The sequence below is a fragment of the Leptonychotes weddellii genome, chromosome X (assembly GCF_054177405.1).
Source record: "Leptonychotes weddellii isolate Sample4059 chromosome X, ASM5417740v2, whole genome shotgun sequence".
Taxonomy (NCBI): Eukaryota; Metazoa; Chordata; class Mammalia; order Carnivora; family Phocidae; genus Leptonychotes; species Leptonychotes weddellii.
In genome coordinates, this window is record NC_138385.1 from 3,313,248 (window position 1) to 3,329,879 (window position 16,632).

At 50.3% G+C, this 16,632-nt stretch overlaps 1 protein-coding gene across 3 annotated transcripts; it reads right to left on the reverse strand.

Moving 5' to 3' along the window:
- Positions 1–6: 6 nt before the first annotated feature.
- On the reverse strand, positions 7–15,425 carry CD99L2 (CD99 molecule like 2). 3 transcript variants are annotated; one of them, XM_081808104.1, is made up of 4 exons: positions 15,249–15,425; positions 4,744–4,779; positions 4,260–4,379; positions 7–849 (listed from the first exon to the last, which is right to left on the reverse strand). In XM_081808104.1, the coding sequence occupies exons 1-4, from the start codon at positions 15,346–15,348 to the stop codon at positions 671–673; spliced, it is 435 nt and encodes a 144-aa protein (XP_081664230.1). In that variant the 5' UTR covers positions 15,349–15,425; the 3' UTR covers positions 7–670. The 3 variants fall into 3 exon arrangements, with proteins under 3 accessions (XP_081664230.1, XP_081664231.1, XP_081664232.1); XM_081808105.1 differs by lacking the exon at positions 7–849 and adding an exon at positions 856–2,065 and having other exon boundaries at positions 15,249–15,410; XM_081808106.1 differs by lacking the exon at positions 7–849 and adding an exon at positions 2,072–3,825 and having other exon boundaries at positions 15,249–15,408.
- Between the last annotated feature and the right edge of the window lie 1,207 nt (positions 15,426–16,632).

Consider the following 16,632-nt stretch of genomic DNA (forward strand, 5'->3'; position numbering starts at 1 on the left):
GGGCCGCTGGCAAGAAGCGCTGTGCGCACGCCGCGGAGGGCCCAGCGCCCGGGGAGCTGCTCTGGTCCCTTAGATGGGCGTCCCCCCCCCCCCCACTGACTTCCAAGAGGGGCTCCGGGACTCTCAAAGCTTCCTCTGCCTGCCGGCTCTCAGGTCACCGAGCACCCGGGACTCCGAGCGGACCCCAGCCTGCTGCTACTTAGGGGGAGTCCAGAGTCCGCGTCATAGCCCTGGGTAAGCAAACGGCTGGAAACCTTATCAGAGCCCTTGGGCCTGTGGGAAAATCGGGCCACGATTCTCAGCAACCAAATGACTGAGCAGGCACAGACGAAGTCCCTCTGCCACCCGGGGCTACATCCAGGCTCCCCGCACCTAGAAAAGGACGCCTGCCCGCCCTGGTGCTTTCGAGCTCAAGGTGGACACCAGACGGGCCCAGGAAGAAGGTGGGCATTGCTCGCTGGCAGGGGTGGCTGCCCCCGTGTGGGGCAAGGCCTGTGAGGGAGCCAGCGGAAGCGGTTCCTGCCTGAGGGCCGGGGGCTGGGAGATGCCCCCGAGCCTCCCGATCGCTGCCCCCTGCCAGCCTGGCAAGCACTCAGCGGGCCTCGGCCTCCCGGACAGGACCCCCCACCCCAGCCGCGCAGGGCCCAGAGACAGAAGACAGCAGAGTGAGCTAAAGATGGTGGTGGTCACAGCCAAGTCGGTGAGGGCCAGGAAAGGGCTCGGGGTGGAGGGCGGGGACGAGGAGCAAGAACAGCGGGTGGGGAGGATGGACAATGATGTATTGTGGCCAAAGCAGAAGAGGAAAATGAGTAAGTCGAAGCATGTCATTACCTTGACCTTCTGCTGCATCTGAAGATAAGACACAAAGCTTAGGACCCTGGAGTAAGAAGTTAGCCCCTGGCAACAGACCACAGGGGCTTTCTGCGAGATGCACTGACCCTGTCACACTGTGACTTCGTCACTGAGGGCAGAGACAGAAAGCAGAGGGTCCCCAAAGCCCCCCCCCCCCCGCCCAACCCCGGCAGCCACGCCCCGTCTCCCTGGGGCTTCCGGGTGCACGGGATGCAGAGCAGGTTCTGCTCTGCCTTCTGTCACCTCCATGTGGTGCTGGCCGTGGCCACTCTGGGCAGAGGCCTGGCAGAAAGGGTAGGATGGCAAGTCCCGACCCCAGCTTCTCAGGGGGCTTAGCTGCTCCACAAACATCCATGGGGCTCCTCCCGATTCCGACCTGGGTGCCAGGGACACATCCGTGGATGAAGCACTCATGGTCCCCCACGGAGCTGCCAGTCCCGGGCGCGACGCGGGGGCGGTGGGCGGTCACAGACGCAGGAACCCAGCCCAACGCGGCCCCGCGGGCTCCAGGCCCGGCCGGCAGGGGGCGCTGTGGCAGCACGCAGCCTCAGCATCCAGCGAGTCCCATGGGCGGGAGGGCAGGAAGGCTTCCCTGGAGGGTGCCCCAGGCCCAAGGATGAGCGGATGAGTGCAGCCAGGTGAGAAGAGGGCCAGCGGAGAGAGGAGGGCACGCTCGGGGAGGGAGTATGGCTTCTGGGGACAGGGGCTGCTGGCGTGGTTGGAGCCAAACCAGGAAGGGCTTTGAATGGCCAAGCTTAGCGTCTAGACCAGGACCAGCAAGGCAGTGGGGAACGTGCGAGGTCCAGGCGGAGCCGTCCCTCTAGCCGCTCCGAGCAGAGAGGAGTATGGGGGAGAGCGGGGCAGGCGGGAGGCTGACGGAACCATCCCGATGGAGGATGGGGAGACCTGGCCCCGGACAGGCAGAGGCCTGTGGCCGTGCTGATGGAGAAGTGCGGCCCCAGGGCAGGACTGTGCACGGGGCACCAACGCTGGGAGGGGGAACCCACTCACGCGGGAGGGCTCGGAGACAGGAGCGGAGACTACTGACAAGTTCTGAAGACTGCTGATAATGCAGGGGTGGGTACGGAAGGGAGGTCTTCAAATCTGGGGCATACGCCGCACTCAGTTCCCTTCTGTGTGAGGACCATGCTTGCATGAGCGTGTCCAGGGAAGGGACTCAGGACAGCGTGGGTTCAGCAACGACAAGGACATCCTTGATAGACGGAGGGGCAAGTGGGGGACAAGGAGGGGGACGGAGCGACAGTGAGATTCCAGAGGCTGAGGGGGCGTGGGGCCAGCAGGTGTGGTGTGAAGTCTGCAGCAGGAGGGGGGCACACCTGCCTCCCCCACCAGCAGACTGGCCGCCACCTCCAGGCTGCCCTCAGGTGGCAGAACCAGGTCCTCCCGCAGACTCGCTCACAGCTCGCAGCTGTCAACACCCCCTCTCTTCGGTTTATTCTCCCTCAAGTATCACATAAATCGTTCAACTCTATATGCCAAGGCCGTCACAGTCTCATGTTTTCTTTGGCTTTGCCTGCTAATCCAATTTGCAAAGCCTCACACCTGTTTTAGAAAACAAGTGTGAAAATCAGGTATTTTCACTTCACTTGGTGCCCGCCCCTGCTGGTCTCTTCACTGCTCTGCCCTCCCTGTCCCGACCTCAGGCTCCCCTGTGGATCCGGCACATCTGGACTCAGTTCTTTCAACAGTCCTCTGAGCCTCTGTTTCCTTGTCGATAAAGTCAGGGTGCCCTCGAACCTGGGCCCTGGGGCTGATGGGGGAGGTCTCAGGGCGGGACCCCACATCCAGCGCTCGGCAGTGGCTGGGAAGCCGTTCGTACTGTAACTCTGTTACCCAACATGCCTCCTCATGGCTCCAAGCCCCGTGCCCTGGCATATGAGCCCCCTGCCCAGCTTTGATCAGCACGGATGATGAGCATCTCCCTGTTAGGGTGATGATGCCGTACTGCAGGAATGGTGGCCCCCAGAGACGTGGCCACGTCCTCCGCCCCCTACCACCTATGGATGTGACCTTATTTGGAAAACGATCTTTGCAAGTGTGATTAAGGATCTCAAGATGAGATCATCCTGGATTTAGGGTGGACCCTGTGATGACAAGTGTCCTTATAAGAGACGAGGAGGAGGCACACAGACACAGGAAAAGGCCATGTGAAGCCAGAGGCAAAGATCAGATTGGTGGGACCACAGCCAAGGGACACCCGGAGCCACCGGAAGCTGGAGGAGGCAAGGAAGGATCCTCCCCTACAGCCTCCAGAAGGCACAAACCCTGCTGATGCCTTGATCTTGGACTTCTGGCCTCCAGAACTGTGAGAGAATAGATTCTGTCATTTTAAGCCACTCTGTTTGCTTTTGAAGTAGGACAAGAGACAGCTCTAAGGACAATCCAGCTTCCAGTTCCATACTCCTTCTTGACACCTCCCTGTTCACACCACTCTACAGCCAAGCTTGTGGGTCCAAGGTGGGTCAATAGGATCTCAAGCGGGGCAACCATGAACAGCTGTGCAGATTGTGTACTGAAACATGAACCGTGCACAGCCTGTGTAACCGTATGTGGTGGCCCTGGTCAAGAACGCTGTACAAGAGTAAGAGAAGCAAATATAATCGCCAGAGGGACAAAGAGGTGGAGACTTCTGCATTACCCACATCTAAGCATTCTGGGGCTCAGGCTCATTTGTTGGTTCCAGGCAAAGGCCCAGAGAAAGGGCAGGGAGGGGAAGCCTCAGAGGAGATGCTCCTAAGCTTCAGGAAAGAGGAAAACCAGGCTTGAGCCAGGCCCTCACTTGAACTAAAAATCGCCAGTCCTAGAGACAGCGTCAGCAAGCAGTGACACATCAAAGCCATGCTGGTGAAACGGGCGAGGGCGCCCTCCTTGCTCACCCTCGCCGGGTCCCCGCAGGCTGGCAAGATGGGGCTCGCTTTGTCACTGTTTGACTTACAGCTTAGACGCGCTCGGCTACAGTATAAAATGAAAGCAACCTTTTGCACATGAAGCATGTGGGAGGGGCAACCCCCCCATTCTGCCCCTTGCCTTCCTGCTCCTTGAAAGCCCTCATCGTTGCGGCGGCGCGCTGGCTCTCAGAGCCCCGACCCCTGCCTGAGCTCCCGAGGAGGCCGGCGGTGTGAGCAGGCGAGGCCTGAGGCCGAATGGCAAGCCCGGGCCCTCTCCCGCTCTGAGAGACACAGACGTCAGCGTCCCCCGCGCTGCCCACGGAAACACAACCAGTTTACACTTGGGTCCGGCCTCGACCTGTCCACCCCGGAAAGCCCACTCAGGAGTCGGTCTGGGGCAGGCTCTGGAATGGCCCCAAATCGTGCCCCCGTTTCTGCCCCTCTCCCTTGAAAGGCCTTGGCCCCTTGGTTCGGACGCCACGGGGCGGTTGCACTTACGCTGGATGCTGAAGCAGAACTTCTTCTGCTGGTAGGAGATGTAGCTGGAGACCGCGCCGATCAGGGCCATGGCCAGGGCGCTGGCCACACCCGCGATGGTGCTGGCCTCGGCCGACACTCCTGGGCAAGGGCGGGGAGAGGGGGAGACGTGAAGAGACGCGGCACCAGGCCAACAGCCCCGCGACACCACCCCAGGCACCTGGCTCGCCTCTCGCCACCGAGCTAAGCTCTTTCAAACGCCCGCGACCCCCAAGCCAGTGTGACAGGGCAAAGCCACTTCTATCTAGGGCATCTGCCAAGCGCTTCTCGTTTTCCATAAGGATCTCCACCTCTCAGGCCAGCAGGCTCCCATGGGGCCACCTCCCCGGGGACCCCGATTTTCATGCTTCTCTTAAATCACTGTATCCTTCTGCTGCTGGCCGGGTGGCTCTCTCCTGGAAACAGGGGAAGGCCGGCACTAGGTCTCCTCGGGACACAAACCCACCGGATTCAGAGTCGTCACTGCCATACCGACCATCACCTGGAAAAAGGACAAAAACCGTGAGCCTGGGACCCCCCAGCTTGCAGGCAGCCTCTTCCCAACTCACTGACCCCGATTCTACCCCTGCCACAGCACCCCCCGCCTCCAGTAAATCCCCAGTGGGCTTCTACCTGACTCTGGCAGGACCTGCTTCCTTCTGCCTATCAGCTGCAAAGCCCAGGCCGCCAGGTACAACTCATTATTTGTAAAATGACAGTGACTGTGCCCCGAGCATGTTCTATCCCAGCTCTTCATACATGCGATTCTTTGCAACGTGGAGAGGCAGGTGCTAGGTAGCACCCTGATCTTCCAGGGGAGGGAGCAGGCTCGCAGGTGAGGGACTTGCCAGCAGGTGGCAGAGCTGGACCCACGCCAGGCGAACCTCCTTCTGGATGCTCATGTATGTACTGTCTCCGGTCAGAAGTCTCGATTCTTTATCTGATTGCAGAAAATGCTTCTATTGAACTTTGTTTTTTTTTTTTTTTTAAAAAAAAAAATAAAGGATGGAAGACTAGCATAAGAACAACTCGTAATTCCACCATCCAGAGAGATCTGCAGTCCCTGATCCAGTATCTTGAAATTCGAAAGGCTCCGGAACAGATCAGTGGGTGGCAGGGATTAGGGCGGCGGGGCGGGGGAGACGGCTTGACTCTGAAAGGGCCCTTCGGTGTCAGAAATGGTCTTTATCGGGGCCCTGGTGGCAGTCACACGCGTCTATACCCGTAAGCGTGATAAAACTGCAAAGAACTCAACACACACTTACCTCCCCAGACAGCAGCGCCCTGACAAGCAACATTTCAGGACATTCATTAGCCTTGGGCTCTCCCTTCTTCTCAGGGCAGAGTGCTCATTCATGGAGGGGGGCTGTACGCCCAGGACCCAGGATTTTTAAGGGAAACCGCTCTAGGATGTTGGAAGCAATGAACTCTGGCACTTCCTTCACCAATTGGAGTCCGGGGATGCACAGGTTCATGGACTGTAACACATGCGCCCTTCTGGTGGGGGGTGTTGGTAACGGGGGGGCGGGGGCTGGGGGGAGCATAATTTTGCTGTGAACCTAAAACTGCTCTGAAAAATAAAGTGTATTTTTTTTTTTTTTAAGAGTGTGGGGGATAGAAAATGAGGTTTGTTATGTTCCCACTTAGGGATGAATCCTTGAGTTAAAGACCCCTGATTGGATATGAACGGTTATTTCAAAAGCACAGTCAGTGCCGTTGGAGAGCACCGAGCAGAGAGGACGACACAGGGTCCTTTGTGCACCAGCAGGTCCGCAGTGAGGTCGCTTGTGAGGATCCGGAGTCTGATGGTGTTGGCCCATCAGTGGTGCCTTCTGCTGCACTGGACGTGGCCACTGCCAAGGGTAGGGGCAGTCTTCTCCTAGGCGTCCTCTGCTGATGTGCTCATGTCAGCAGATTTCCAGATAGGTTTGAGCAATTCAACCTCCCCTTTCTTTCACCTCGGGTCTTGAACCTCACAATCTGTATGATCGTGAGCTACAAGAATGTTACATGAAATGTAGACAGGATGGTATTATCCACACAAGCCAAAAAGTGGAAACTACCCAAAGGTCTACCAGTTAATGAATACAGATGTTTTTGGAATTTATGGAAAGGGTTTAATTATCCCTAATGTAAAAGGAGTCCTTACAAGTCGACGAGAAAAGATGCAGACTCCAGTAAAAAGAAAAAAAAAAAAATATGAGCAACGAATGTGAACAGGGAATTCAACACAATATTTTAAGAGGGTCTAATAAGATCTAGAGGTAAAAAGTGTTCCACCTCTCTTGTAGTCCAAGAAATGCAAATGTCAACAGGACAGCATTTTATACTGATCAAATTTACAAAGATTACAAAACTAGCATACCCAGGGAAGGTGAGGACAGTATAAAAGTTTTAATGATGCGACTCTTCAAGAAACTTTATACTTCCTGTGACCCAGCAAGTCAACATCTAGGAATTTAGCTGACAAACACTGAGGGTTTTGTGTATTTGGCTCTGAGGAGGTTTATCACCGCACGGTGTAGAGCAGTAAACAGCTGGAGGGAGAGACCGCTCAAAATAGGAACTGGTTAAATAAATTATGGTATAACATCATGCACTCATTAACACAGTATTTTAGAGCACTCTTTAATGACCGAGAAAGACAGTCAGGGTGTTACTGAATAAAAACTGGTTTTAAAAAAGCAGCATGGTCCCATTTTTATAAAAATAAATATTTACAAATGTATATTATCTAGAGAAAAAGTACTACAAGCATATACTCCGAAGTATTACTGGTGATTCTTCCTAGATGGTAAAACAATAAAGGAGTCCTTTCATAGAATTTGTAAGAAATGTTTCAAACATACCAGCCCCTATTGTCCCACACCTGGAGGGACAGCTCAAAGAAGCTACTCCACACGCTGCTGGCAGGATCTTCATTTTCAAGGACGGTACGTTTGGTATCCCTACCTGCCTCCTGGGTTCACAATTACATTATACACCACGCTTACGTACCAGAGACCAGGGTTGCCCTCTCTTGTGCTAGAAATCCCCCTGAACAGCATAGCTCATGCTGCCACGGGCTTCGAGAACAGAAGCCTATACATCCAGCTCGCTATGCGGAATGCCAGAGAAACTACAGTGACTGTCCTAGCTAGAAGAACTCCTACAGCTGTGGCGAGCACTGTCCGTACAGGGAATGCTAGGACAGGAGGCATTCGTCCGCGAGCAAGTCCTAAATGTGCCCTGTCGTGAACAGAAGCACTAGATCCAGCGCATCCTCAAATGCAAAAGACAACAACGCACGGACCCGCGCGCACACGTCAGTCTTCAGGCCGCCACAAGCACGTTCCTGGGAGGCAGGGATGCAAGGCACGTATTTACCCTTCTCTGACAACAGCACAGCCCAGGGCTCACAGCGAGCGCCTGACACATCTGATTTGCCAAGGGCACGGAGAGTCGCTGAACGGTGGGGAGATTCTATCTAGAACTGCTGGGGGCGGGGGGGATGTTCAAGTGTTTAAGGACTTTCGTAAGTATGTTAGTCTTCCAGCAGCCACTGCTGGGACTTTTAGATTTTTTATAAATTTATTTTCATTATAAGAAGATGAGCAGCAGAAATGCAAAATAAAAAATTAAAAATTAAAAATGAATAAAGAAGGAAAAGGACTTGCTTCAAATGATCCATGGATACAAAGTCAAGTCAAACTGAAAAAACTGTCCAGAAGCCGGCTGCCTCAGCTAACCCCTGGGGATGCCATTCCTCACTGTCTCGGAAAGTCTCGAAGGCGCAGATCTCCCCCATCCCCCACCTCCGAGATGAGAACGCTCACTCTCCAGCCAGAGCACTGAACAGGTGCTGCCCCACGACCATCTCTGAGGAGAACCCCCCCAAGAATGGAAAGGCTGTGACCCATCCCTTTAGGCGCCCTCCCTGGCCCACTCTCCCCTCCCATCCCCAGATCCTTTACCAACTAAGAACAGATGCAAGGAGCCAGAGGAGTATCAGGCAAAGCCCTTGCTTCACAAAGAGCCTAGGCAAGTACACCAGCATTGGCGAGGTCAGGGCTTCCTTGGAGGACCCGGCCTGCAGCCCAATGGAAGCTTCCTATTTGTCCTCTCCCCTCTCACGAAATCCCCTTGGAGCTCAGCTGGGGGAAAGCTGGGTTCACAGACCAGATCACAGAGTTCACGGCCTCTAGGAGCACACTTACCCAGCCAGAGGGCCCTTTGGGGTCCAGGAGAAAGCACTGCATGCCATGACCCCATGACAAATGTGGCCCAGAGGGTCAGCAGCCGAGCTCATCAAGCGTGTCACCCTTCCCTTCACGGGGAGGCATGCATGAGAGGGTCTGTTCCATTTAGTCCCCCTCATTTCAGCAAACACTTACTGGGGTGCCAGGGGTACACAAGAAAAGAGGCGCCTGCCTTTGGGAAGCCAAATCCAGCAGGAGTGGAAGTGCGTCACTCAGCACGGTGTGGGCTAGCCTGCGCCGGCAGGGTGACAGAGGTTCGACGAGGACAATGAAGGCAGGACGGGGCTGTCGCGCCTGAGGGCCATCCTGGGCTGGGCCGCAGAGGGACACAGAGTGGCGGAGCCGATCTTAGAGGCATCTCTCAAGGGATGGGGAGCTTAGCCCTCTCCGGGAAATGAGCGGGAATTCATCAGGTGCAAGAACAGCGCGTGGCAGACAGACAGCTCGGCAGGCTAAGGGGCTTGAAATCATCCTGCAGGTGGTGGGGAGCCATTAAAGAGGCTTGTCTTTTGGCTTCTTTAAAAATTTTTCCCTATATTTAATTAAGAAAAATTTCAAACATACTAAAAAGTTGAAAACATTGTACAGTGAACACTCCTATCCACCCTCTGAATTCTATAATGTTTGGCACCATGTGCTGCATCACATGTCCGTCCGTCTGTCCATCGGTCCCTCCATCCATTCATCACTCTTATTTCTATGCCGCATTTCAAAGGCAGTCACAGACATCTGTGCACACCACCCCTAAATGTATTATGACCTACGGTTCCACATTTGCTTAGGATGCCCTTTTTTAAGGTAAAATTTACATATGGTAAAATACACAAATCTTATGTGTACTATTTGATAAGTTTTGGCAGATGCAGCCCCCTGCGAAACCCGTACCTCCACCAAAATATATAACAGCACCGTCACCTCAGAAAGTTCTCTCGTGTCCCTGCCCTATCGACCCCTGTCCACATCCCAACCCCGGGAGCCACAGACCTCGTTTCTAACTTTATAGATCAGTTTTGCAAGTACCAGAATTTCATATGGTTGGGCTCATATAGTAGGCACGCTCTTTTCATTGACTTCTTTCACTCGGCATAACATTTTTGATATTTACCCATGTTTTTATATTGGCAATTCGTTCTGTCATATGAATATATAAAGATATCACAATTTGTCTATTCATTCTGCTGCTGGTAGTTGGGCTGTTCCCAGTGTTTTTTGTTTTTGTTTTGCTATTATAAATAAAGCTGCTATGAATATTCTTTATAAGTCTTTTTTGGACAGAAGCTCTCATTTCTCTGGAATAGGAGTGAGACTGCTGAGTCACTGCGTAGGTCTATGTTCAGTATTTGAAGCAGCTTTCCATTGTCACCAACAATGTAGGAGAGTTTCAGTTAACCCACATCTGCATCGACATTTGGTATTGTCAGTCTTTCTAATTTTAGCCACTCTGGTGGATGCGTTGTGGTAGTTCGTTGTGGATTTAATTTGCATTTCCCCAATGAATAATGATTTTGAACATCTTCATATAATTTCCTTCTATATAAAGTGTCCATTCAAATCTTATGCTCTTTTTTTTTTTTTTTTTTAAATGCTCGTTTTTTTTAACTGGGCTGTTTGTCTTTTCATTAGTACACAATAGTTTTAAACAGAGGACTGACCAAAGCAGTTTTGTGCTCCGGAGGGTTCTCTCTGGCAGCGGTGTGGGGGGACAAACTGGAGCCAGGAGACCAGTTAAGAGGTTAAGGTAACGACCCAAGAGGGGAGGGGATGTGGACCTGGGCTCGAGGGGAAGCAAAGAGAAGATTCTAAATTCAAATGATACTAGGGGAGAGGACTTCTGGCATGACCAAGTGAGGAGGTCAACAAATCCTCTCCTCAAAAAGCAGCTATAACCCCGGACATTCAGAGGCAGCCATGTCAGGAAACGGATTTAGTTCCAGCGAGAAGAGCTGGAGTCTGTGGCCTCTGCGTCCAGGGTATCTCTTGCTCCCCCTGCCCCCAAGGTCTTCCAGCAGCCAGTGGGACTGGGGAAGGGTAGACAGGCCACAAAAGCCCGTGTGACTTGGAGCACCGTCAGCCTCTCAGTGGCGAGGAAACAGGGAGAGCCAGCGGCTCCTTCAGCCCCAGCAAGCCACCAGTCACCTTGCCAGGGATTTAATAAGGAGGTGGAGAGGTAAGACAACCACAGGGGGCTTAATAAACTCTCCACAGAGCCTTGCTTGCCCTGAAGCCGAGCACATGCTCAGCAGAGACAGTCTGCTATTGGGTGAAGGCCAGCCATAGGGATAGATCAATGGAGCAGACTGAGTCCAGGAACAAAACCTAACCCTTATGGTCAATGGGTTTTCACCAAGGGAGCCCAGACAGTTCAGTGGGGAAAGGATAATCTAATCAGCAAACAATGCCACAATTGGATATCCACATGCAAAAGAATAAAGTTGGACCCCTATCTCATGCCATATACGGATTAATTCAAAATGGAGCAGCAAAGACCTAAACATACAAGCTAAAACTGCAACACCTTTAGAAGACATAGGAAAAAAATCTCCATGACTTTGACTGTTCTTAAACACCAAAGCATGATTCATAAAAAACCTGATAAACTGACCTTTATAAAGAAATAAATATTCAACAAACAACACTATTAAGAAAAGGAAAAGACAGCCATAGACTGGGAGAAGATATTTTCAAAATCATATACCTGATAAAGGACTTGCACCCAGATTATATAAAGAACTTGTAAAAGCAAAAAACCCAATTTTTTTTACAAGGCAAAAAATCTGAACAGACTTCACCAAAGAATATAAAATAAGAATATAAAAAGATGTTCAACATCACTTCTCATTAGGGAAATACAAATGAAAAAACGGGGGCACCTGGGTGGCTCAGTCGGTTAAGCGTCTGCCTTCGGGCCCAGGTCATGACCCCGGGATCCTGGGACTGAGTCTCGCATTGGGCTCCCTGTTCAATGCGGAGCCTGCTTCTCTCTCTCCTCCTTGCTTGTGCACCCAACGCTCTCTCTCTCAAATAAATAAATAAAATCTTTAAAACAAAATGAAAAAATGATGAGATACCCCTACCTACCTATTAGAATGTCCCAAATCCAAAAGAGCTGACAATTCCAATTGCTGATGAGGACATGAAGCAACAGGAACTCTCATTCATTGTTCATGGGAAAGCAAGATGGTGCAGCCACTTTAGCAGACAGCTGGGCAGTTTATCACCAAGTTAAACACCGACTTACCATATGACCCAGCAATCATACACACAGTTCCAAGCGAACTGAAAACTTATGTCCACACAAAAACCTGTAAGTGCTTATAAATGTTTATAGCAGCTTTATACATAAGCGTCAAAAACTGGATGCAACCAGGATGTCCTTCAACAGGTAAACAGCTAACAAAAAGTGCTCCATCCAGACAAAGGAATATTATTCAGTGCTAGAAAGAAATACACTATCAAGCCATGAAAAGACACGGAGGAACCTTCAATGCATACTGCTAAGTGAAAGAAGTTCATCTGCAAAGGCTACACGCTGCATGACTCTAATTATAGGACATTAAGGAAAAGGCAAAGCTATGCAGAAGGTAAACAGATTAGTGGTTACACTAATAGAAAACAGATTAGGGTTGAGGAAGGGAGAGTGGCTGAGTACGAGGCGGATGGACAGAAGAACGTTTATGGTGACAGGACAGTTCTGTATGGTACTTGGGTGGTGGACACGTGACCAAATGCATTTGTAAAAACCCACACAATTGTACATCACAAAGAATGAACTTTAATGTATGTAAGCAAAAGAATGAAACAAAACATCGACTAGCTGGGCGGGCGATCCCAGGATGGGATGCAGGCTGTGACAACTGAATCTAACTGCCTGAGAAACGGAGGAGGAGGGAGAGAGGAGCCGACCCAAGTAACCTTAAAAAAGGCTATTTTGACTAGAAACTGTAAGGGAAAGACCAAAGGATTTAAATATAAACCCTGTACTGTCGATGGTAAAGTTGTTCTCCTCAGAGAGGTATGAGCGGATACCAAAATTGAGCAAGCACGCAAATCGTTGACGAATGGTAGGTTTCTCCCCGGCAGAGAGGGAAGTTACAGAGAAGCAAGAAAGGAAGGCCACAAGAAAGCTTTGGGCACTGGATCATAGTTGGAGAATAGGTATGAACTCATGTTTAGGTCAATATAAATGTTGATGAATAGAGAAATAATCATAGCTGCATGTGTCTACACGGTTTAGGAGATAACCACATACTTCTTGCCTACTCCTGCCCACTTAAAGGGTACAGAAGTAGCGACATCCCACTAAGTGACGAACACACTCAAGACTCAGGTCTTTGCTTCTAAAATCAATCACTTCCAGTGAGGAAGAGAATGATATACTGAATAGGACACCCAAGGAAACCTTCCCAGCAGGCAACAGCGTTTAGGAAGAAGGGAATGAGACCAAGAAAGTGGGAGAGTGCCAGGAGGAGGCGGGAGAAAAGAATGTGAAGCAGCAGATGGTCATCGAAGTCAAATACTGCAGAGGACACCCGGGACAGAGAGCTGTGACCATCAAGGTCACTGGGGACCAAAGAGCAACTCAGGAGTGGGAGTTGAGGCTTGCATACACTAAGGTGTAGACCCAGAGGAGACAATGAGGAGTGGAAACTGGCCTCAGGTTTCTCAGTGGGTGAAAGTGCCAGGGAACGGAGGCGGCTGGCAGGACCTGTTGACAAGAGACTGCCCCTGTCACCCACAAGCAAAATACGGGGCGCTCCTGCAAGACCGACAGAAATATTTTCTTGAGAAAAAAAACCTATATAACAGATAACATATTATTTCAAAAACAAGCCCCAAAACTACAGTTGAGTCTAGTGTATGTGCCTAAGACCCAAAGTTGGAAAATGCGTTAATTAGGATCGTTTTTTATGCTGATGATTATCACGTATTGAAATAGGATGTTTTATCTTCACTCGTGGCATTAGCACGTCCGCATAGAGGAGAATGTCTGAGAATTTCATCGTGTGCTCATCATGACCACGTGGGACCAGGCTCACACTTGTATTTTTTGCTGGGACCCCCTTTATTTTCTTTTAATGATGCTTATAACGACAGAGGGTATAACTTAAGCTAACAATGGATTATTCTTCAGACGAGAAGTTTAAACATGAGCCTAATTAAAGAATTTTCCAACACTTCTTCCTTGCTAAAACATGTACTGGTAATAAGCCCCCAGCGTGCCATTCAGGCTTCCATCCGAGCGCGCGCTCCCACTTGCTACCGCTGCCCGCATCTCACCATCTGGAAATACCATTTGTCACCCAGGTGTAATTGGCCAATTTGCTGGGTTTGCCCTTTAAATGTTCCATGTTCTCCTGACACCTGTGAGTTTCGTTTAGTGGCTTTTAGAACTTTTTACCCAAGATGACATTGTCTGGAAAGGTGTTCTGAAGGACAGATGTGACTACGGTATCCTTTAATCGGAAGAGAACACTGTTCCACAGGAAATGTACACGGTCCCTGCAAGAAGGGGGCAAACGCTAACGCCACAACCAGACACACTCCTAACTCATTCACGCAGGACATGCTAAGTCACAACCTGCCCCCACAACAGGCTGAGATCACGCCAGTCACAACCGTAACAACTTCGCATCCTAACTACAAGTTACAACCACAACATACCATCAAAACAGGCAACCACCGCAAGTAACAATCACAGGTTCCAATCATAGCTTATTTTGCCACATCAAATCCGGCTGATCCTCTCCATAGTAGGATCAGATCTTGATGTGTATTAGGATAAAAGGTTTAAATCTTTGGTGGTTTTGGAGGGAGGGGGAGGGCATGACTAAGAAGGGCTAGCACGAGGGGGTTTCCTTGTGGTGATGGAACAGTTCTGTATTCGGCATCCTGGTTGGTCGCGGTCACTGAAATCTACACACACGACGAAATTTCATAGACCCACAGTGTGCGCATGCACACATGAGTACATGCAAAAGCTGATGCAATCTAAATCGGGTCTGTATGCGACTTAATCACAGTCTGTACCAATGCCCGCTTCCTCTGACAACGTACTCCGGTTATTTGTAAGGTCAGTGGCGACCTTCAGGGGACCCTGGGTGAACAGTACACAGAAATTCTCCTGAATAATTTTTATAACTTCTTGTGAGTTTTAAACTAATTTTATTTTATTCTATCCCTAACGTGGGACTCGAACTCACAACCCTGAGGATAATCTCCTTTTTGATCCAGACAATTAAGAGTTGCACGCTCTATGGACTGAGCCAGCCAGGCACCCTGAGTTTTAAACTATTTTAAACTAAAAAGATATTTTAAAAGATGTCAGACTTGCTATGGGTCTCCTAAAAAAAATGCTTGTCATGATGAGCCTTGCTCTTCCCACCCCAAGGGTGACAGGATCCCCAGGTTGGGGGCAGGAGTGGTCCCCAGTCACTGCTGCCGCCTGGGCAAGTGGCTCTGGCTCGGGATGGAGATATTAGCCATGCTGCACTTTGCCTTGGGGACACCAGGGGGAACGTGTGGCTTCTCCAAATTGGCTTATAAAGCCCTCCCCCTTTGAGCTGCACAGCCCACATGATTCCAAGTGAGCCCTCCAAGTTGTAAGCAGGATGTCTAAAAACGACCTCTTATATCCCAGAGGCTGAGTAAGAACAGCTCAATTAATCTGGTCGCCATGTAATCACATTTGTAATGAGATGAAGGTGTTTAGACAAATCAGTGCTCCTAATTTTACCTTTGTCAGGTTTGTATTCACCACCGCCTAAAATGTCTTCAAGATCCTTGTCTGAAAAACCTGGAGAAAACCAAATATACGTGTCAACACCACAACACATTTTTCAGGGACAAAAATCTTGTGTTAGTGTTGCCCAACATCCCCAGAGACTGACTGCCAGTTAAGAATGTCCCTGATGAATATGATAGGCAAAATTCTAACAGGGCACTAAGATTCCCTCCCACTAGAGGACACACCTTGCATAATCTCCCATCACTTGGAGCGTGAGTGGGACCATGAACAAGGTGGCCATCCCCGCTGCCATTAGGTTATATTAGCCGCCAAAGGTAAAGAGATGTTGCGGATGTAATTAAGGTCCCAAATCAGTTTGGCTTCGCCTGAATCAGAAAGGAGATTATCCTCAGGGGGCCTGACTCAAGCAGGCAAACAGGGTGAGGCCTTCCTGAGCTCAGACACTAGAAGCAACAGAGTTAGTCTTCCTCTCCCAGCTCTCCCAGCTCTGTCTTTCTCCATCAGTTCTACGACTGCAAGGAAAGGTACTCCGCCAACCACCACACGAACTTGAAGGAGAACCCAAGCTCAGAGGAGACCAGGCCGGGCCGACATCGTGATGGCAGCTCGGGAGGCCCTGGACTTTAGAAAACTCGGCTTACTGTTCCTGAACTCCTCACTCACCAAAGGAAACGGAGTTCATAAATGGGTGCTACCTTAACTCGCGAAGCTTGTGATCATTTGTTATGAGGCAATAGAAAAGTAATACAAGGAAACAGAAAAAAATGGATTCTGGCTTAACCGCTGAGTACACGACTTTAATGTTGTGTGTGAGGAAATGGAAAGTAGGCTGAAAGTATTTCTGCCACGTTTTTTGAGTCAACCGTACTACTTTGCAGTGCACTTGAGCGACTATTTCGGTTCAGAGTTTATCAGCGGCTCCGTGCCACAGAAGACCACTTTTCCTAGAGAGAATCAGTGATGGTCAAACTAGGGTTATGGCAGCTTGAATATTTGGCAGATGTTTTCTTGAAAATGAAATGAAATGACGCTGTCCCTTCAAAGAAAACCACTGGCAAGATCTGTTGCCAATGGTAAGATTTCAAACAAAACTTAGAATTTTGAAAAATCTGTATCTACTACTGTGAGCTTAGCAGCCTCCCAATACTAAAGACTGGATCTAAGGAGCTGGGAGTGACATTAACAAATGTGAGTTTGGGGTACTGCATAATGAAACATGGCATTATTTGGAAGTTCAAAAGACCTCAGGACACCAGTATTTCCAAATGACCAACGCACAATATATAAAACCACGAATGGGTAAAAATTCCATTGAAAGTCCAAGCAAGTCCTCGAGGGTTTAATGGAATCGAGTATGAGAAGTTCACTGATA